The sequence below is a fragment of the Pavona decussata genome, unplaced genomic scaffold, assembly GCF_977016875.1.
Source record: "Pavona decussata unplaced genomic scaffold, jaPavDecu1.1 SCAFFOLD_19, whole genome shotgun sequence".
NCBI classification, from domain to species: Eukaryota; Metazoa; Cnidaria; class Anthozoa; order Scleractinia; family Agariciidae; genus Pavona; species Pavona decussata.
Window position 1 is genome coordinate 938,377 of NW_028145442.1, and position 23,155 is coordinate 961,531.

Consider the following 23,155-nt stretch of genomic DNA (forward strand, 5'->3'; position numbering starts at 1 on the left):
ATAAACCACAAAACATTTGTGGAAAAGCTCAGACCTTGAATCATAAGATCAACATGACGTTCACAAGTTATTAAGTCATACAACTAAATAAACTCAACTCTATAACGAAATTCAACTTCAGAAGGTAAGGTTTGAAAACTCGTGTTGGCAAATAAAAGATCACGTGGCAGTGTAAACTATGTTTATGCCGTTCGCACGTGCCAAATCCCTTTGAAAGTACCTTAACGATTAAAAAAACAACACAACCGTTGAACCAAAAACAACAACAACAACAACAAACAAACAAAAACAGCCCAAACTTTTGCGTGAGCCAAATTACGACCCTGTTTTCCTTTTGCTGTCTACTGCGTAAACCCTGCATAAATCAGTTTGTGCGTTGATTACTGTAACTGGCGTTTTGCGCTTCTTAATCCAAAGTTTTTGCTCTCATTTCAACTTTAAATCGCTCATTAATAAAGTGAACAAGGTTCTCAATGGGCAAAAAGCTCACGAGCGGCTTCCCGTGACAGGTGCATATTGAAAAACTACACTGCCATAAACGAATCGTACGTAAATATAATCGATTTATCAGTGATACATCTTCCTGAAGCCGGCAACCTCAACCGTTTTAATAATCTTCTCTGGGCATTTTATAGACTTTCCTAATGAGCTGGTATGCAAAATGTTAAATAGTTATTTCTTAAATCTCATTTTGTCTTTTTATCTGTAACCTTTTTTTTTCTTTCTGTCAGTTTATAATGTCTGTTTTACGTCATACGAGAATATTTTTTTATAGAGTTGACCTCGTGATTCTCCCCTCAGGATACTTGCTTCTTGTAGTTCTGTCATTCGCCTTGTATTTTGTTTCTTCTTTATCTTACTGTTCATCAAAAAAGTTTGACAATTATTGTAGTGCACTACTACAGAGCGTGACGCTTTATTTTGCTCAGAAAGAAAATGAATCAGCCGAAAGTTATTTAGATTGGTTTCATGAATTTTCTTGTTTTAATTATGAAAACAGGGATGTCTGCTTTTTTTTTTGGAAAGGAGGAAGGGGAAGTTAATCCACCTTACCCGACTTGATAGACCATTTTGTTTGCTTTTTTCTGGAACAAGGATGATTTTGTTTTACGTACAAAACCACCCTGGCTTTGTTATACTGACAGTAACAAATTCACTGCTTTCTCTCAAACAGGTATCCGAGCTCTGGTACAAACAAGTCTTGAGTTACGACTTTGATCGTCCAGGCTTCAGCACCGAGACTCTTGACTTCAGCCAGCTGGTTTGGATGAGCAGTCGGAAGCTCGGTGTAGGTAAAGCTGTTGGACCAGAGGGCGTGACTGTTTGCTATCTCAAAAGGAAATTTGGGGTAACCATGCATTTTCCAGAGGTAATAAAGCTTCAATCTGGAATAAACGCAATACATTGCTTTGTATTTTACTGCTTTTAGAATAATTTGTTGCTTAATTATCCATAAATGCCCCGCTACCCCCAACTTCGGATTCCAGTAGCCCATAGTAAGATCTGCTTTTCCCGCACAGTCACAAACCGTATAAAATACTTAAGTATTAGGAGGCTCCGTCCTTAAAGAGAACCATGGTTCAAAACTGCAATACTGCATGGGGTCAATTTAGTAAAACTTTCAAGCTGGCCCCTTTTACGTGCGAACACAAGAAAGAACACATTTAAGAGTTTTAAAAAAACCGAGTACAATAATTCTCATTAAAGGCTTCTAAGGCCCGATCCACACGTATACAAAGTTTTCTGTCCACACGTAAACGATGATCCCCCAACGTATCTTTTACGTCACGTAAACGATAGGAAAGTCGCCTGGGAGCCAGAATTGCCATGAAATATTGACTGAGCAAGCGTACATGCTCTGTGACGTAAGCGTTTAGAAGGTGCGCTGTCCACACAAGAGTAGATAAACGTGCATTGTTGTGCATTTACAAATGAGTCCACTCTGGCGGGCAATTCGAAAAATATCCGTTTACAGAGATCATTAACGTCGTTTACGTGTGGACGGGGGGCCTAAACGCACAAAAAAAAAAAATTTTCCTTTTAAGAACGTAAACGTATACGTGTTGACGGGGCCTAAGGCAATGTTTGTTGAGATAATTTTCTGCACGTGTATGTGTGTAATTAAAATGGGAAAGTTTGTCACTATAGCTGCAATTAAGTGTAAAAGTTTTATAAAATTGGTCCCTCGTACGTAAGTGCTGGATCACCAAGGAAAGCCTTACTTGAGGTTACCGGAGGAAGTAAAATGGGAAATGATATTTCCTTTTTTTCTGGGAGAATAGGATTTGACGTACTTGGAAAGGGATTTTGTCATTAAACGTTTTGCACTGAAAATGGCGCCTGAGGCGAAATTTTGGCCGGAAACACCCCCCTCCCCCTTCAGGACCCTCTCATCAGTTACTGGACATCAGTGCTCTGTAAGGGAGATATTATTAAAGAACTGATTAATTACAAATACAATGTGATAGACTCGACTCGCGTAAATGAGTCAATAAGTCAGTGTTTGAATTAATATCTCTGAAGCAACATACCAGACGGTGAGCACCCTGCAAGCAGAGGTTTTTTGTCTTGTCGTTGCTGTTGTTTTCTGTCCCCGCGGGAAAATAAAAAAAAACAACAACATTTAAAGACAGCCGTAAAAAGATCAGCAAATAAAAGCGACAAGATAAAAAAAACTCTGCTTGCAGGGTAGACGGTGAACGGCTTCTTATAGTAGGCGAATCCTCGTTTACACTTTTGTCCTCGTTAAATACGCTTATCACTATCTGATGACGCATATATAATAAAACCTCTGAATATTGAAAGGGCATAACAGTTTCTGTTTTCTCTGTAAATTTGAGCCCAATACATCGAATGGTTTCGGAGAATATTCTCTTCTAAAAACTCGAAATTTTATAGAGAATGTATGGCTCATTAGCTTTTTGGCCACCCAGCAATTTCGCAGTTTTTGGTGTCTTATATTTCCTTCAATATTGCTTGCAAAGAGCTGAAAATTGCAGAAATTGCTCAATTTAATCAGCTCTTTCAACTTTTGTATTTTTAGTTTATATATACGGCCAAGACTTCTATGAGTTAAGTCGTATGCTAACGAGGAAAAATGTAAACAATGACGTCGGCGAGGATTTGCCTATTTTAAGTTCTTCTTAGTCTGGAAACTCTCATTACACTTCATGGTTCCCTTAACAACCATAACACGCTTTATTCAAAATACAATCATTACCATAAGGTACATATATTTAACATAAAAGAAATGTGTAACACACAATTGTGGCATTAAATTTTTGCACCCCCAAAATACTGATAAAGCTGCGGCCCTTAAACTAACAATATCTAGTGTTCGGTAAATATTCACGTAGGACATGAAGACTGCTAATTTATACTGTTAGATGCTGTGACAAAAATATCATCTTGAAGTAAGTTACAATTAAGACTTGGGTTATTGGTGACCGACTTAGCTAAGTCGGTCGCCTGTTCTCTCGCTCTCTCTAACTAGTATACAAGGGTATGGCTTAGCTTTATGATGTGATGTAAACATGTTTGTGGTTCTTATCTATGCTCACCAGCCGATATGACGGTATCTTCACTAGATAGGACAAGGCAAAACATAACAAACAGCATTAACAGGACAACTGGTCTCAGGAATAGAAAACGGATCATCACTCAGGTTAACGAGAACTTAACAACTTCAAGTAGGCCTTGGCCGAGATACAAACCAGTTCACAGCACATCCTTGGTAAAATTTCTTAAGAAAAACAAAATAAAACAAAACAAAACAAAACAGGAAAAATAACAAAAAGAGAAGAAGATATTGAACTTTTTATCACAACAACACTACCCCCAAAAGACTGATATTGAACTTTGAATACAGTACTACCACCAAAATCTTTGAAAACTAAATGACAAGTGATCCAAAAAACTAATCGTCCAACACTGAACACAAACGGCCATTGTTTTTCTATTTTAAACAAACACATATAGACTGTCTTCAGGCGCATTAACTATATTTTAAAATAAGGATATTAATGACACACCTAAGGTGGAAAAAAAAGAGTTTGAAACTTAGCTTGCTTTCAATCGGTCTGAAATGAACAAGTGTAAACAGCAAACACAATAGAAAAGGTGAGGAAATTCCCAAACGAGGAAGACAGGTTAAAGGAGAGCGGAAGGTGAAAATGAATTTTTGTTATTAATCTTACAACAAAAAAAATATTCTCAGAGTACAAATAGCAATATTTGTAAATTTACGCCCACTGAAAGCACTTCACGCCGAGAAAAAAGACCGGCCAAGAAAACATTACGCCGGCCGAGAAAAAAATGCTAAGAAAACGATATGATATACGTCCGCCATCTTGTCATCAATTTTGAAGGTGTGGGTGCTAAGCATAAGTAATTTTACAATAACTTTCCAAATTCCCACGCACTGATTGGCTAATAGCTACTGTCTATAAGAGTACAGACAATAAAAATGACGTCAGATGTAACGCGCGCGCTTTCAATAAAGCCAATAATTTTTTTTCTGAAACATCCCAGCGGACCAGAATCCCAAATCCCTTGGGCTTTCTGCTGTTTTAGTGATGAAAAAAGTGTTTTTCACGGTTTACAATTTTTTAAATCAGTTATCATTAGCTACAAAACTGTTTGCAACCTTCTGTTCTCCTTTAACATAAAGAAGGGGGAGGGGTAGTTATGTCTTTACGCTCCCGACTGCAAACTTTGCATCTCTTCTCTTTTCTCCATGGGGTACGTTTCATTACTATCTTCATCTGGTTTCTCTAACTCATGCTCCCTGAAGCAATGCAAGAAATCAAGCTTTACTGGTAAAATTTTCTTCTTAAACAAAAACCTCAGCGAGTAAGACACGATAACGATCGTTAAGAACGATACGATCATGGACAAGGTTTTAAACGGAAACAGTTGTTGCCCAGTTTCTTCGTCGTAATACGGATATTTAATGAATGCAGGCATACCAATTGTTGACTCCCCTCCCCCTACGCGGAACACAAGCCCCATTATGTAACCCATAAGAGATCCATAGGTATTGGTGCCTTGCAGGTAGATAACGCAGCAAAATTGTGGAAACAGGATGACGTAAACCAAATCACTGCAAAGCCCGAACAAAGTGTAGATTGAATCCACGGCCAGAGCCAGTGATGAAGCGGACGCGCCAACTGCAACTATGGCGATACGCATTACCCACAACACTTCCTTCTCGGAGGCCTGAGAAAAAAGGTTTACCAATTAAAACAAATTTGCAGTGTTAGTATTTTTCCACCAAAAGGTGGCGTTACATAATTTATATTATAATCAGTAATAGTATAAATGTACTAGTGTTCTATCACGAATGCTGTTCTCTGATTGGCTACGCTACTCGCTATCTCTTCTGTCATAGATAGTGAGTAGCGGTCTTCAACAAAATGGTGGCTGCTTCGTCGCGTTTTTGAAGTGTCTGCGACGAGGATATAGATAATTTACTTGTTTAGTTTTGAACGACTAGTAGATTTATACTAAAACAATTAGATTATTCGCTCTCGATTTCTATGCGTGATAGCTGATTCAGGCTGCGCCCTCATCAGCTATCACGCGACAGAAATCTCGAGCTCATAATCTAATTGTTAATTGTGTCAATGAAGCGTAAAGTTTGCAGGAGTGTGTCAAAAGTGGCTCATGAAATTTCACCAAGGAAAGCTGTGTCCCTACCGTACAAAGGCATTGACAACTGAACACCTTTCGTGAATACGATTCAGTTCTGTTTTGAAATGATTCTGCATTACATATCTTAAAACGCTGTACTACAAATTTAACCTGCTATCAGATTAACTTACACAACGTTACTGATCATGCCTCAAAATAGCTTCTAGATTATAAGAATCGATTTCGAAAAGCATTCTACAGGGATTATTAACAATAAAAACGTAAAACGACGTTTGGATGACTTCATGCCATCATTGTCAAGGTGGAGAAATTCACATACCACTTATGTTGATTTCTCAACACTTGACAATCATGATATGAAGTCATCCACATGCCGTGTCACGTTTTTATCGTTAATTTGTAATTTCAACTACTAATTTATTGTTTATTCTCATGTTCTGTACTAGTAGCTGGGCGTGGCTTGAATTAATCTATTTTCACCCCTGAGAGGGACCAGGTTTAAACAGAAAATAAAAAGCACATTTAATGGCTCAATACCCCAAAGTAACCTGATCCCCACCATTTTTAAATGCAAGCTTCCGGGCGCTTTGGACAAACTCGTCTTGGCGTTCACACCATTTTATTGTTTTGGAACGTTTCTTCACTGTGGCCTATCAACAACTTATCCACTGTAAAGCAACATTATTATCTACACAGGGTTGTCATGTCAAAATGTATACTTTGCCAAGACGAGTTAGGGAACTTGGGCTTGCTAAACCAAGGCACAGTCTGCAATATATATTATTTCTGCGCCTTTCTTTCAAACATAAATTCGCCTTTTCACAATCAGTATATTCTTCTCACTGTCGAGACAGCTTATCATAGAACAGTTACAGAGCGTTAGGTTTTTTGGATTTCATACCTTTTGTCTAAAGATAGGCTTGTAAACGTTGTGAGCAAACATTGTGCTGGCAGACAGAATACTGGAGTCAGCGGACGACATGACAGCCGCAGACACGGCGCCCAGGCCTACAAACGATACAGCTGTTGGAGTGAGGTACTGAAGCACCATGGGAAGGATCAAAGACTTGTCAAGTGTAACAGCCTGATCTGTCGCGTTGCCGGATGGCTTAAAGAAGGCGGTCTTCTTCCAGTCTAATAGAAAAAACAACAAGAAATGTCAAAACGACTTCGGTTACTTGCGCTAATAGATTCGATCGAAAATAGTGGAGAATTAGCTTTTGGAGAATTTCAATTTTTGGAAAAGAAAATCCAAGTTCTTCCAACCGAGGAGTTCAACCGTCCTGTTCTCAGTTCCTTTTGGGAGAACTGGAAGTTTTCTTGATCCGAGTTTGCCTACGCCACTCACTGGAAAAATACATCTATGATATTTAAGTTTCTGTAAGAGGCCACTGCACTGATTTAACACTTTTCAGTTGGAAAGGAAGGAAGCCGAAAGCAAATTCAGGGCAGGACTGAATAATAACAACAACAAATACCGATCGGAGCCCAGGATAGGGTAGGACGTTTTAAACTCGCCAACTAAACTTGCCCTTTGAACTATAGAGATTGAAGTTGGTACTAATAACAAAAACCTGACATTTAGGTTGCGTTTGATTGACCGTATTCCAGAATAGGAATAAGCGTTAGTAAGTTGTTAAATTTTTGTTTTTAAGGAATTTGGAAAGCTATTCCTGCAAACATCCACTGATAAGCCATTTCTTACTCCAGTAACTCCAAAAACCTCCTATGAAGGATTTCTTGTTATCGTTGTATGTTTTCCTATTCCGGAATAGGGTCAATCGAACGCACCCTTAAAATCACGTGCAACAGGTACATGTGACATTTGTAATCTAATTCTTAATCGTCAGGAGCCATAATCAGGGATGGAGACCGTAACGAGATGCCATTTTGACTTGTGGGCTTGTCCTCATGTGTTGTACCAAAAAAATCTATTTTTAGAAAAAATGCGCCATACGCGCGTGCGTGCACGCGTGTAAAATGCCCAGGATCGCGCGTGGAGAAATTAAATTTTTTTCTACCCGTTCAAAATGGCGTCCAAGTTTTAAAATTCTGCCAGGGAATATCTCCTCACTGCCCACATTTAAGGAATTAGACTCTCACAACGAAAAGGTAAAAATTGAAAAAAGGCGGGAAAAGTTGGAATAAGCAGCCTGTTGATCACATGATTCTCACAGTAAAGTCAAAAAGGCGCCAAAATGGTAGTGCTGTTTGCGTTGCTACTGTTGAATGAATGAAAAAAGCTTTACACTCTACGGACATGTACTCAGACACGTAAGGACTATTTTATCTTTAGTGAATTTTTTCTCTGCTGCTTTCCGTGTCACTTTTGCCAGTATGATATGGTTCAAATAGCAGCCGAAAAAAGTCTAAAGTTCAGTTATTTGTTGTTGGAGAAAGTCTAAACAGTGGAAAGTTATGATGCTGCAAAGTTGTTACGCAGTTTTGGCAACCTCCATATTGAACTCTGTCAGCTTTCACTGTTTTCTTGCTCATGTCGAACTGCAAAAAGAGCTTAAGTTTTTGCTGCTTGGAATCAAGTTCCGTGGCCATGCAAGGGAAGAAGTAAACCAACCACTGGCTACATGGATGGACTTTCTAATCAGGAAAAAAAAAAACTAAACAATTATATCATCTGCTTCTCACATTCGTAAAACCGCAACAGGTTTCTTGGCTATAAACACTGAAAGCCTTTTACTGATGCCGGGAAAAACAGTGGAGGATGCATTTGACTGTGACCGACACCGAGTTGGAACATTTGGATTGGTTTCTGGGTTTTAGTCAAGATATGTACTTCAAAATAAGGTAAATAATTTCTTCTGTCATTTTAGCTTGTTTTCACTCCCGCGGACATGCATGAAAACTTGTCGTTTTGCCACTAGTAGTTTTGTTTCACCTCGTCAGTTCTTAAGTTCCGCCGGAGACATTTTGCGAATTGTTAGCTTGTTTTGATGTTAAAGTTGCTAGTTTGATGTTGAGGAAATTTATCCTGACTTGCAAACTTGAAAAAAAGAAAGAGTTTGAAAACAGATAAGCTTAAGAACGTGTTTAATTACAGCTTTCTTGTCCCTTGGATAACCAAAAAATTCAACAAATAATAAACGAATGAACATTAAATTCAACTCTTATGCGTGTAACACTTCTAGAAAGCAGCATTAAATCCAACAGCCGTCATGAGAAGCAGTAAGCTTTTCGGAAAAAAAGAAGTAATCGAGAAATTCCGATGTTGAAAAATTTGGCACTGATCTGTGAACGAAATCTGTTCATATTCGACGGCTTTTAGCTTGACTACGCAATTTCTGCCAATAAACTGAATTCTTTTTAACCTTTCGCTCGGTAATCCCTAACCATTTAACCGTTTAACCATTATACCTGTTTCACAGGCACTCAGCATTAAAAGTTTTTTATGCTAAACTTTGGCCGGCTTTTTACGTAAAATCATACACTCGAAAAATAACAGTTTACAAAATTTGGTAGAAGAGCCGAATATTCATGCCGGTGAGCGCTTAGAAAATGTTTGAGACGATGGCTTAACCCGTCTCCTCAAGGGTTTACCACTAATTTGAAATAAATGGTTGAAACTGACTTGTCAAATAAAATTTAAGTTTATATATATCAGCATCGCGGAGAATATTTTATATTTGTACTGTAAGGTTTAATGTTTTCTACTCAGCCAGGAAAATTTGCTGGAGTTTTCCCAAATGCTTTAGTTTCGTAAGGTTAGACGAAGGACCTTTAACATGTACAGAGTAATCAAATGTTATTTTCACATTCAAAGTATTAAAAAATTATGTAATTTTGGCGAAACCGAACTGGACTTTCTCTTCCATTTTCCATATAAGGTGGTAGCCCCACGCAAATTTGCGTGCATCCGCTCGGGTTTATGACGTGAAGGGTGGCGCAATTTTTTCTAAAAATAGATTTTTTGGTACAACACATGGGGACGCGTGGACCCCACGCTTACGGTCTCCATCCCTGATTATGGCTCCTGTTAATCATATAATATTCGCTAAGGGACGAGGGCCATCACTGCGTATGTGAACCATCACTGAATATTTTATTTTATAGATCTGGCCAGTTATGAGCTCAACAATAACGAGGGACCTTTAGCAGAAGCCGAACTTATAAACCTGCTTTACTGAACTTGTTTTACCTGTAGAGGCACCAACAGCTCCAATTAGAGCGGCTGGTACAGCCATCAGTACACATCCGAGCCCGGCCACCAAAGCGAGGCGTTGGGCCTTTTGTGGTGAGTTACATGAAAGCACACGTTGAAAGAAAGCTTGCCATGGAACACCACCAAATATCTGCAGAGAAAACTGACCATTTGTTAGAATAAAATTAATTTCATCCAAGGAAGCCGAAAAATCTTAAGCGTCCTTCACACGGCAAACTTAAGTTGGCAAACTCGTGTTGGCGAACTTCATAAAGTTGGCAAACTCGTGCCTTCACACGTCAAACTCACGTCAAATCACAACCCAGGCTAAATTTGCAATATGACCGATGTAGTGCCGTGGCACTCACGAAGAGTTGCCGCTTGTGTCTTCGTCCTATTTTATGTTAATCACCGAAGAAGAAACAGAAAGCGCTAGAAAAATAGAAAGGTTTGGACAAAACCTTATATCAGTAGAAATCCCACCCTTGGAGCGTACAACACGCTTGTCCAAGAGCTTCGCGTGGAAAATGCTGCGGCATTCAAAACTTTTTTTGCGAATGGATCAAACTTGCTTGTATTTTGTGTTTTTATACGCTGCAGGTGAAACGTCCAACAGATCTGGACAGTTTTGAACTTCCTCGATTAATTAAAAAGTTGCACATTCGTCTTTAGGTCACGTCCGTCCACCATTTTGTGAAGTGTCATGCAAATCACGTGAATAGTGCGCGTCTTTTGATTGGTTGACACTCACCAACACGCGTTTGCCAACCGTTCACTGACGTCAAATACGAGTTTACCAACACGTAAAGGTTGGTGAAAAAGTTGGCGAAATTACAGGCTGGTTCTATTTGTCGCCAACAGTTTGCCAACGTGTTTGCCGACTGTTTTTGTGCCGTTCACACACACCAATTTGAGTTTGCCAACACAAGTTTGCCAACTTTAGTTTGCCGTGTGAAGGCCGCTTTAGGCTCGACTTGGTGTGTTGGTAAATATGATGAACAGATCGGCCCTACTGATCATTTTTTGTCAAGTATAACCAGGAATGTGCTTTACGGCTGTTTTATTATCTTGAGATAGGAAGGTAAAAATCGCTTGAACTAGTGAAAGCAAATATATACAAACTAAATAGACAGACCAAACCTCTCACTACCACCACAAATAAAGTTGCCATAAATAAACAAATAAAGCATAAATAATTAGCATAATTAAAGTTATCATTGCATAATAAAGTTAATCATAATGTTGCATAACTAAAGTTATCATTGGCATAAATAAAGTTATCCAATCCAATCCAACCCAATGCACCAGAATAGGAATTTTGACTTTTTGACAGCCTGTTCAGAAATCAAATTTGATGAATTGCAATCCACTTTCAGCTGAAATATCTCGCCAAATATGAGCTCAGAAAGCAGCTAGCAGAAACATTTATTTTGTCAAAACTAGATTATGCCGATCTGGTCTTTTACCCTCTACCACAATTCTTACTTCGCCGTTTGCAACGGGTTCAATTCGCTGCTGGAAGTTTTGTACTCGGTCACTATGTTAAGAACTTACGATATGTACTTAAAATCGGATGTCTTCCAATCAATGAGAGAAGAGATCTGAACCTCCTGAAATCATGTTTTAAAGCTTTGCATAACGGCGAGACCTGGCCAGATTATCTTAAAATAATAAAACAGGAATGCCCCAAGGAACTGCGCTCAAGTAATCCAATTAGATTAGTGGTCCCGACCGAAAATGGCACTCTCCAAGATAATGCGTCGAAACTATTTAATATTAGAAACTGTAAAGATTACAGAACCTTTTTGAAGACTCTCAAGGAATTTTTTAAGAAACAGAGTACAAAGCGATTAGTTAGTTTTACTCTAATTGGTTTCCGTTAATCCTGTTTCTACTGTATAATTTGTAAATAACTTAATTTAATTTAATTTGATTTATTTTGTAATTGTAATTATTGTAATTTAACAGGCTTAGGGAAGAGCCACTCAGTGGATCTGTTAATAAACCATTATTATTATAATTATTATTATTACTTTCAGCCTTTTAAATCTTTGTTGGCGTTAGGTGACATAAGAAGGAAACTATTAAGTGAGTAAAACTTCAATTTTTGGCGGGCAATGTCGTTCTAAGTGCTTAACCAATTTACCAATAACAATCCATAGTCCAGCCACACTCCAAGGTTCTTGTTAGACCACTCTCCCATCCAATGTTCGCCGGAATTTTCTGAGATACTGCTGACTGCTGAGTGCGTCATGGCGAATGGGACACTGATCCACTAACGGAGACAAAATCAGTAAGACAAATGATCACCTCCTACCAAGCAGTTCCAGCTCATACGGAGGTTGTGTGGCCCAAATGTTTAGGGCCCTTGCCAATCTCGTACCCAGAGTCCTCAGGCTCTTTGGCCAGCGGATAGCCGCTAGGAGAGACTCTGGGGAACTGGAATTGTATTACTGCAGGATTTCTGCGGTAAAACAATGCAAGCCGTTACGGAGGAGCATATCAAAAAAATTAAATAAAATTCCAGCTCCCCAGAGTCTCTCTTGGCGACTAACCGCTGGCCAAAGAGCTCGAGGACTCTGGGTACGAGAATGAGCCTTTGCCAAAAGTGCTGATCCTTCTTACCAGTCCAACAAAGATGCAGGTAAGTTGAATGACATCAGTGTAAATCACGGAGTAGAGTCCGCCAAGCAGTGTGTAGGAAACAGCGATGCATGCTGATACAATGATAGAAGGCACACGATCCAAGTTGATTACGACGCTGACGGTGGCGCCGAGAGCAGCAAGAATGGCCGCTGTCCAAAATATATCACCCAACAAAGCAGGGATGTATAACAGTCCACCCATGCGCAGACCGTACTTCTCTTGGAAAGGATCCAGCATTGTGAAATACTCTCTCTTACGCATGATTTTGGCAAAAGCCAATCCACCTAAGAATGAAAATCACAAAACAAAGAGAAGGGAGCCGGTACGCTTCTTTTTAAGGACGGTGCCTACTTTTGTTACTGCGCATACGTTCTGCGCATCTCGAGATACCCGTATTTCCTTTAGGGGGTACCTACTAATGTGGGGATATTTTTGCGCTGTTTAAAACTATGCAGATAAAGCAGAACTTAGAAAGTGCTCTTGGTATTTAAAAAGAAAACTGGGGGTGACAATGCATTTTTCAGAGATAATAAAGCTTCAATTTGATAAAAAAAAAAAAAAAAACATACATTGCTTTGTATTTTGGCACTTTTGGAATTATTATTTCTCAATTACCTCTAAAAGATGCGTGGCCACCCCAATTTTCGTTTTGGAATCAAATAGCCCTCGCTACGATCTCCTTTTCCAAAATAATAGTAATAAACTGCGCAAAAATACCTTAATATTAGTAGGCACCATCTTTATATCCAGCCTTTCTGAAAATCAAATATTGAGGCATGTATTGATGACCTGAACGTATTGGCACTGTTTGGACTAATTCAAATGACATCACATTTTAGTTTCGTCGCGTATTTTGGGTGCGAAAGTGGTTTAGGACTCCAGAGACTTTTTGTTCAAGGCCAAATTACTCCAATTATGTTTGAACTCTTTAACCCCTAATATCAAAGACAGATTCTCTTATCTTGTCCTCATACTTTTCTTATAAAAGTATTGGGGGGAAGTTTTTCAAATATCAAGAAAATTCACCTTGATGATCATATCCTTTATCATAGCATTAATATTACAAGGAGAAGTTTGATGCTGATCACTGCTAGGGCTTAAATGGCTAATGTGAACTTTGATTCGAGTTAATTGCTAATCAAAAACGTTTTTTCCAAAAATATGTGCCCCTAGGTTTTGAGTTAGACTATTCTTTACCATTAACTTTAATTTAGCTTATAAAAACAGTTTAACGAGCAAGCGAAGTGAATTTAAACCTCGTTTAAATTTTAACTTTCTAGGATCACTGTCAATAGCCTCAGCTTTTAAACCGGACCCAGGACTCCAAGTCTCCAAGAGAAGAAATCAGTTCTAGGGCTATGTATCTTTAACTTTCTCCAGTGCTCTATTTAGCCAGAGTAAGCATTTTAAAACCGGACGGCAATAGATAGGCTTTGGGATTCAGGCTCGAAAGGAGAAACGTTTTGGGTTCTAGAATTTTAAAGAACCATCCTTTAGGACAACTAATTATAATTCAAGTTTCAGAAAGAATCAAATCTGAATTATATTCTGTTCAACTTTCAAGACAATACTAACCACCTTCCAAAACACTAAACTATGTTAGGTTTTGGTTGTCTATACTGGGTTGAAATTCTGGGCTATGAAAACTAGTTCTTCCGTAAAAAGACTGAAACATGTACATAAACTGATTTATGCACCTAGACAATATTTAGTCTCTCAGTTGCGTCTTAAAGTGTGGTCAAATTAATGCGTCTTTAGGATAAAAAATGTCCTGATTTTAAACTAAATGGTCTCGCCTGGGTTCCTTCCTCTTTTCCAGACAATAGCTTAATCTTTTCTGAGAGGTTTAGATGTGGAAAAAAGCAGTATCTGTTCTTATTTTTTCTTTTGTTTAAGGGAGTGGGTAACATAGGTAATAGTTTAAGTGTGTAATATAAGTTAGAGATTGTAACTGTAAGTAGCATGCAACTGTCCCTACGTGTGAGGCCTGACGTACTTTAGAGTGACTATTGTAATAGGATTAATGTATAAGTGTGAAGTCTTTCCCTTCGTAATGTAGTCGTGTAAGTGACGCGAGTCAATAATGATAAAAGATAATAATAATAATAATAATAATAATAATAATAATAATAATAATAATAATAATAATAATAATAATAATAATATGTCCTTACCGACAACAAGACTTAACGAATAACCCCAGGGAGCCTGGGCCCAAATTAGACCTTTATCATAGATAACTTCTGCTGTTCCATTGATATAGCCACCACCAACCCATGTTGCTATGGAAATAACAATAGCAACAAATTCAGTTTATATATCCGCATTAAATGCACATGTGAACAAATAATTATTATATTGAATGGTCCCGGCACTTTGTCCTGTATACCTTTGCCGCAGCATAGACAAATGTTCATCCAGTATAAACAGGGCACGAAAAATCTAATCTTTTTCGAGACGTGATATTTTTTTCAAGTTCTTCCCTTGGGTAGAGATTTTTCTTCTGCGTCTGAGTCAAATACCGACTTTAGATAATCTACTGAATTCCTACTTTTACAGACCTCGTTCATCTGTTGGAACGCGCGAGGGAGCCCTGATTGTCACAGGAGTAGCATAGGAGTGGGTCCCCAAAGTTTCATGCACCTTGTGTCTTCGGTAATCGCTAATAGCTGATTATCGTTGTTCCTACTTCAACAAATTCGCATGATACCTTGCTCTTTGTGTTCTAGGAGCATTTCCGCGTATACCGAAAAGGTACCTAGTATTCACGCTCAGCACAATTTTGATCCAAGAAAGTGGAAATCTCCATAATACAGCCCCTTTAAATTACCTGTTAATGAGAAGGTGCCCACAAATATTCCAATACTTCTGCCTGCTAACATAGTCTCCTCTTGATTTCTCTTGCGGCGGCGAGCGGCCCATAAGCCGACGAAAAGCATTATGCAATAAAACACAACGATACCAACCAAACCAACAACGTTAACGCCCGCCATGCTGTCTTTTCACTTTTGTGAGTTTGTAGAATGTGATGAGAACCTACAGACCAAAGACAATACAATTTAGAAGGGGACAAGCAGTTCTGTCGAGAGTATCCATCAATTTTATGATGCACCTACACAAAAAACTCGTTTGTTTCAGTATATAAGCCGGTATTAGCCACTCCAAAGTCTGCTCGCGGGTTCCTTTTGCCTTCGTTGTTGCAATTAAACCGTTACAAATCGTGTATTTCGTGAATAGATAAAAAAATAAAGATTATTGCTAATTCCTTTCCATAGAATCACACTTTAAAGTCTTTGAAAAATAAAAAAACTAGAGCTAAAACTCCTCAAAAATGAAGTTCACGTTAACTAAAAGCTAAACGAAAGAAAATGATGAGCACGGCATTTATTTTTGACAAGTTTGTCTCAAATGCGTTTGTTCCTTAGTTTTAATTTAATTAATACAGGCAGATTAGGGAAGAGAAATAATTAGCACTAAGAAATATAAACTGTAACTTTGGAATGAAAAGAAGAATTCAAATTCGCAGAAATAGTATTATAGAAAAAAAATTGCCTGACAGCATGTCGAGGAAAAGGTTGTTTTGTTAAACCTTGAGGCGCTGGATGAATAACTCTAACATTTCATGTTTTCTTACTACTTTGACTAAAATCTAAGCTAATTCAGGCCAAATGTTAAAAGTCCTTGTCCCGTAGTTACGCGGGATGCCCTGAGGTCGATTCGAGCGAGAAACGATTGCGAATGCTTCACTTCAATCACCAAATTCACACCTGTTGCCACAATATTTTTTTTGTTGAATAAGAGATGTGATGGAGCGAAGCTCGAAGGAACCTTTTCTGAAAGCGGCAACCTTATCTATTTTGATTTGGGCTTATCCCCGCGAAACAAAAACAAACGATGGGAATTTTAAAAAATGCCGCCATTTCGCTGTAAGATTGCTCATGCGTGACGAGCATGCGCACTCATTTTTGGGTGTGGTATCTTTTGTTTTCATCGTCGTCGTCATCTCCTTTTCCTCATAGTAGTCACAAATGGTAATGAATGAATTAATTGAACCTGAATTAAACTCCTGAATAAAACTGGAGGGGATATTTCTGTCCTGTGTTGTTGTCATTGTTTTCAACAAAAACGGCCCAATCAGAAACCATTATCTGCTCGTATGTAAGTAGGGAGGGGATCAAGTCATCAAATCTACTCATGTCTATCTGTGTGAAGTCAAATAGCTTGAAGTCAAAAGAAGCCATATTGTTTTCAGAAATAAAATGAACCCTTTTGAAGCGCTAAATCGAAAAGACAAATTGTAAGAAGTACTTGACAGTTTAAATGATGGAAACTGGACAGTTTACGGCGAAGGAATTATAGGTATTGACTAGCCAATTGTGTTTTGTTACACGGAGAGACATAGATCATGACCTGCGCTGCAGACTTTGTCAAACCAGGGCGGACTTGTAGATGTTGGGTGGTGAAACGAGCGGGTTCGAATTAAAAGCTAACTTACTGGCGGCGAGTGCTGAACAAAACGGCAAGGCTAGGGTCTTGATTTGAATAAGAGTGAAACTTCTTCAGAGTTATCTATACTAGCGTTAGATGAACTTTGAATAGGTTGGCAGAGAGGCCTCAACTGCCGAGGAGTCATTTGCTGCGATATTTGTAAACACGCAGAGTTGAACCGGATAAATCTACGGATTTTTTAACATCGTTTTGGTGATTAAATATTATATCTAATTCTATCGTTCATATTAGGGACTTTGCAATAATTGTCTGGAGATCTGGAGGGGGGGGGGGGGGTTTCTAAAATTAGCAAAGTAGGCCTTAAAATAAAGTTGCACCCCCCCTGAATTAAAGTTAAAATAACTACTTGTCCACCCCCGTCTAGAGGGGAGTTTACTTTCAACCCCCCCTCCCTAACCTCCGATCCTCCCTACATCCCTCTTTACCTTTACACTACTTCTGGTATGTCTGCATCATCAATAAATAAAACTTGGAAGCTGCGCTCCACATAATCGACGCCTGATGAACTACCTTCATACTCGGTTGAAACTTCCTCAGAATCACTTAAGGTATCATCATGAGAACTGGAGGGCATGTTTTCATCATCATCTTCGATGTCGTCATCAAACTGTTCTTGGTACAGAACCATCTGCATGCTTAAGTATTCGCTCAACTAATTGTGCCTTGCTTCCAGATACCATTAGACCTTCTTGCCTTAGATAGAGCCGGAGTTGCTTGTTTAAAGAGTAGAAGATTAAAACAAAGATTACTGACCATGATAATAGCCTGTTTTCGAAAACAAGTGGAAAGCTGCAAACAGGACACAAATTCAACTCAGATATGATTCACTCCATTACTACCGGTATTCAGAAAAATATTGGTGATTTGTTAGAGAATTTAGATAAAGCAATGGACAAGTATAATGCTACCCACGGTATTGGATCTAAGTCAAAGTCATCAGTTTCAAGAAAGAAAAACGAAAACAGGAAGAAATCCGAACATCTAAAGAAAACAGCATCCGATCATAGAAAGCGAAGTGCTTGTATAATCTTCCAATCGCTGGGAGGAAGTCCCGTTGACTGGGAATACAACCCAGAGATATTTGGCATCCCGCAAATTGACAATATTGACCAAGAGACATCATTACTGTTTAAATCACATACGGACAAATCCTGTCTGAGGGACTTGCTTTCCTGTAAATGCTTCGTTGGGGAAGCTCGGGATTTAACTCAAGTTTTTGAATATATGTTTAATATTGTTGAGATAAACTGTTTATTTTTAGTACAAGGTTTTGAAGGTGTTAATATTAATATTTCTTAAAAGATTCCAAAAATTGATTTTGATTAGCTTAGATGTAACATACATATGCATTATCTTGAGTCCATGGATTGAGATCAGACCTCTCGGTTTAACTTCTAACCCCCCTACAAATGTTTAAAAAATTACATCTTACCCCCTCCCTCCCCTATCCTGCGCTTTGCTTTAAGTTCAGGCCTCCCTATTAATCTTAGAACCCCCCCTCCAGATAATTATTGCACCGGTCCCTTAGTATTTACATTACTGCAACAAAACACTTAAATGTCGTCATCAAAAGTGTCCTTTCGATTTAAAGCTTTTATTAAGTTCGCCGAGACAGCATCGTCCTCTTTTCCACTGATTAGTAGGTGGTAATCCTTAACTAACTGGAACGCTTGTTGGTACCTTCCACCTTTTCAAAGACAGCATGGGTGCGAAACGTTTAAACTTCAACAAGACGTTAGTCTTGAGAATGCGCCTTGCTTACCATATGTGACGAATATTGTCATTTTGCAGAATGGTCCAAAATGACGGCATAATTAAAGTATTTTGTGTTTTTTCCGCTGTTGTTTCGCGCCGAATCGATTAGTTGGTCCAATTTTTCTCGAAAACGAAGGAGAACAACATGGAGTAAATGTATTAGGAGTTCGGTCCTTCCATACTTACTCAACACATTTTGAACGATGAAGAAGCTCTTACCACCGATTCTGTAAAATAAATTTACTAATCGACGACACAAACATCTATGCTTAAAGTATGGTTGTTTCTTCAGTATCGGGTTATATTTAAATGTAAAGAGAAACGTTTTAAATGGTTTTCATGCGGACGGGGCTTAATTAGACAAACGAAATTATAACTTGAGCTGCCCGAGACAGTTTTGTCCTTAGAATCCCACGGTATTCGCCTGCGAAAGCCAAATGCCTGAGCCCTGTTTCATATGCATTAGACGTCTCCAAAATTAATACGTCAAGACTGATCTGTCGCCTAAAATTTTCTTTTGTTTTTTTTGGCCATCTGTCAACCTCGCCAAACTCAAGTCGGCGAAGTAGAAATGGGCGTATTTCCCACTGGCGTGCGGTAATTAAGAATAAGTGAAGGACTTTTCTATATTTTGCGAGGCAAGGAGAGTACGAGACGTCTATACTTTCTATGAGACACTTGTTTCAGGACGTGGAGAATTCCTTATAGACTTGCAAAAACAAAACGATCCACACTTTGTGCCCTCTTCGCTAAAAACGAAGAAAGCAAGCTCCTAAAACTAAAGCGGCCTCCAGGATCCGTGAAATTCGATCGAAATTAGCGATATCCTTGCTTCTTCAGAAAAAGAGCGGTCGTTCGTCACACTACTAAGCCGTTGTTCTACTTTTCATAAGAGCAGGTTATTGCTATTATTACTAATGAGAATAAAGGCCCCTTTAAACGGTTTCAACATTTGAACGACATTCCTTTAACAATAGTTAAACGTTGAAAGGATGTTGGTAAAATGTTAGAGGCAAAAACTGAACGGAGTGTTCAAACGGCTTCAACAAAGGAAATATTGAATCGATGTTGAGTGCGTTGTATTCAGGCTACGACCACAATTCTTCAAGCGAAAAGCACTTGTTCTCGCACCCTAATTTTAAATTTGATACAATACGCTTTCAACAAGCCTTCAACATTTTTTACACCTTAAACTGAGAAAACCCTCAGCACTCACCTTCGTCAACACAGCCAACTCTTAAACACAACTGAATCCGATGATCATCCGTACTCTAGTCCAAAGTGCTGATCAATACATGGAATATATTTAACGTTCGCAGTAGACAGAGTTATCGATCACTCAAGTTATGCTTATATTACGTATATCATCCGTTCCGTGTAGTTGCCCCTCACAATAGCCCCTTCTCGCACGAACAATCAAAACCGGGTTTTATGAAACTGCACCCCAATATTAAATGGAATACGAAACGGGCTTAAGGAATACATTCATATTGCTGAAATAAATAAAGCTTGCCAGTCTGTAAAATTTTTCTTTCAAAGTATCATTTAACTGGAATGTTAGCGATAATGCGATGTTTAGTATATGCCTGCTTCCCGTAAACAAGCCTCGAGCATGTTTTCTCTGCTTTCGTTTTCAACACTGAAATATTTTTTTGAATTCTTACCGTTTCGTTGAATTCAATAAAAGGAAATTTTCGTTTATGTAATATGGGTTCCAGTTCTTTTTCATGAATGTATCCCAGACATTATTGATTTTTATCAGAACATTTAGACGTATCTATGAGATACCACTGATATTTCAAAAAATGTACACCCTTTTCGTGACTCCAGCTAGTGAAAGCCTATGTTAATTTTTCTCAATTTCAAACTGGTTGGATGAACTCTTCGTAAATGTAAATGGTCTCCTTAGCAAGGAAACTTATTTTCTCGACATCTCCTTAATCTAGAATTCCTTGTCAAATCAGCTTAGTATATTACTAACTTGCAAAGCCACGAGTTTACGTGATGGCCGTGAGAGCTGATGAACATGACAATTTTTAAAAGCTTGATAAAATTGACACGAAAGGAAATGTTTCGTAGAAATGTTGTGTGTCTCGCGGATATAACGTTTTGCTACAAATTTGACTTCTTGCAACCAGCCAGCAATTTCTTGACAATTCATGTTAAAGAGAATAAGCAAGCTTTTAAAATAATATTGTTACTTTTTTGGTGTGACTTGTTGTTAAATACTGCAAATTACTCATGTCAAACTATGCTCACAATATGAAATAAATTTATTACATGTCCGATCCCTCAGTCTTTGATAATAGGAATCAAGGACTTAGTGATAGCCACCTACGCACTACATTTTGAATGATACAAAAGCTCAGTAATCACCGAACGGATTAGTTAAAAGAGTGGTACATCGACGGCACCAAGGACTATGCTTGGTTGCTTTTAATTATTAGCACAAACCTTTTTAAAACGTATCCTAGTCGACACATGCACGTTTTAACATGACTCTCGTAAAAAAATTACTGACTACCTTGGTACAGTGGTCCAAAGCTTTGTCTGCTCAGAGGGTCGGTTATTCTCGTCAGGGGCACAGTGAACAGCCGGTAGAGTGTTCAAGGAACGCCAAACAACGAAAAACACACGAAGGAAATATGTAAACATCAATAAGAGCGAGAAAAATTTGCATAAATTCAGGGTGAATCTCTCTACCACACGTTTCAAAACAACTGATTATTTTGGTAATAAGCTAAGGAAGATGTTCCCCAAATTTGCTCAGCTAAGCTAAGCTTCAGCCTAAATGTGATTTTTCTATGCACAGTCTGTATTTACCCTAAGTTCGCGACTTACCTATAAAAACTGCAGCTAATTTGTCTCGTATAACACTTCGCCCGACAAAGACCAAGGGAAAATAATGCGGCTCCCTCTTCCAGTCTATCCCAGTCTTTATTTTATCCCCAGTTTCTTAATTTTCTTTAATTGCCAGTCCGTAGTTCAAATTTCAGAGTCCATGGCTGTTTACCATCTACCAAAAATTTCCGGTTTTTCTCAAGTTTTTGTTTCGGTACCGCATGAAAGCAACTGGATCAGAGCTCTATTGCTTTGATAGCGGCGAGCCAATTACAGGCACTGTGATATCTGTTTAGTTCAAATTTTGGACTAGAAAGTTGATTGGTTTCCAACGACCACCTGAGGGAATTTGAATCTAACAGACGCTGCAATTGGTTGACAAGAATAGAACACCGCGTGGGAGAAAATGTCAATAGAACGAATTTTTCTTTCTTGCAGACCCAATTGCAATTCAGTCGAAATGTACATTGTCGGAGCAACGAAAAAATGCTTTAGTTTTCAGTTTTTTTTTCAGTTCACATTTCATTAATAAACGCCGGACCCCGATAAAACGCCGGCCTCGAAAAACGCCGGGTCAAAACTGCCGAATTTTAAATAAACACCGGAGGCGTTTAATCGAGAAAATACGGTATGACTCGTTCCTTAATCCATGAACCGAAACCAGCGCGTTACGCATCAATATATACCTCGTCCTTTAATCCATGAACTGAAACAAGCGCGCTACACATGAATGCAACTCGTTCTTTAATCCATAGAGCCTAAACAAGCGCGCTACACATGAATATAACTCGTTCCTTAATCCAGGGACCGAAACAAGCTTATTACGCATAAATTTATTACCTCTTTCTTTAATCCATGAACCGAAACAAGCACGCTGCACATGAATAAAGAACGAGGTATTCAGTTTCATGTGTAGCGCGCTTGTTTCGGTTCACGGATTAAAGAACGAGATATATTTATGTGTAACCGGCTTGTTTCGGCTTATGGATTAAAGAACGACTATATACATACATACATACATACATACATACATACATACATACATACATACATACATACATACATACATACATACATACATACATACATACATACATACATACATACATACATACATCAGTTACAAGATAAAAATTTAAAATTTAAACTGATTTACATGTTTGCCGTGTGGGAGTACGAGGAGGACAATTGGCGATCTATCTCATTTCTAAAGTTAGTAAAAGATCTAATGGCTCTGACGTTAGATGGAAGGCTGTTCCACAAATGTGCCCCACTGTAGCAGAAACTACGTTTCAAAAAGTCGGTACGAGGCTTAGGCAGAGCCAATTTGTTGTCACTATTCTTAAGTCCATAGTCCGTGCTGAAGGGCTTAAATAGGCCTTTCAGGTACTCCGGAGACTGATCATTTAAAGTTTTAAACATCATTTTCAATTTTTGCTTCTTCCTTCTGGTAAGGATATTATCCCATCCCAGCTTACCGCGGAGGGCGGTGGCGCTAGAATAGTAATCAGACTATCCCAGGCGTATATTTTCGTATTCTCGATCTGTTGTTTGGTTGTTTAATAGTCCGCAACATCGAAAAAACTGCTGCTCTTA

At 38.5% G+C, this 23,155-nt stretch overlaps 1 protein-coding gene across 4 annotated transcripts; it reads right to left on the minus strand.

Annotated features, from left to right (window-relative positions):
* Window positions 1–3,174: 3,174 nt before the first annotated feature.
* LOC146486931 (high-affinity choline transporter 1-like) lies at window positions 3,175–21,771 on the minus strand. Of its 4 annotated transcripts, none has more exons than XM_085090642.1 (8): window positions 21,560–21,771; window positions 15,285–15,490; window positions 14,629–14,736; window positions 12,434–12,738; window positions 11,955–12,083; window positions 9,806–9,959; window positions 6,554–6,786; window positions 3,175–5,217 (listed from the first exon to the last, which is right to left on the minus strand). In XM_085090642.1, the coding sequence occupies exons 2-8, from the start codon at window positions 15,445–15,447 to the stop codon at window positions 4,693–4,695; spliced, it is 1,617 nt and encodes a 538-aa protein (XP_084946768.1). In that variant the 5' UTR covers window positions 15,448–15,490; window positions 21,560–21,771; the 3' UTR covers window positions 3,175–4,692. The 4 variants fall into 4 exon arrangements, with proteins under 4 accessions (XP_084946768.1, XP_084946781.1, XP_084946761.1 ...); XM_085090655.1 differs by lacking the exon at window positions 21,560–21,771 and adding an exon at window positions 21,243–21,446; XM_085090635.1 differs by lacking the exon at window positions 21,560–21,771 and adding an exon at window positions 19,935–20,578.
* Between the last annotated feature and the right edge of the window lie 1,384 nt (window positions 21,772–23,155).

Excerpts from the sequence above, each read along its gene's own strand:
- LOC146486931 (XM_085090642.1), bottom strand. The coding sequence starts at position 15,447 with ATGGCGGGCGTTAACGTTGTTGGTTTGGTTGGTATCGTTGTGTTTTAT. Across the intron at positions 6,787-9,805 it reads AGCTGTTGGTGCCTCTACAG|ACTGGAAGAAGACCGCCTTC; the intron begins GTAAAACAAGTT and ends TTTTTCTATTAG. Across the intron at positions 5,218-6,553 it reads AGCCTATCTTTAGACAAAAG|GCCTCCGAGAAGGAAGTGTT; the intron begins GTATGAAATCCA and ends CTTTTTTCTCAG.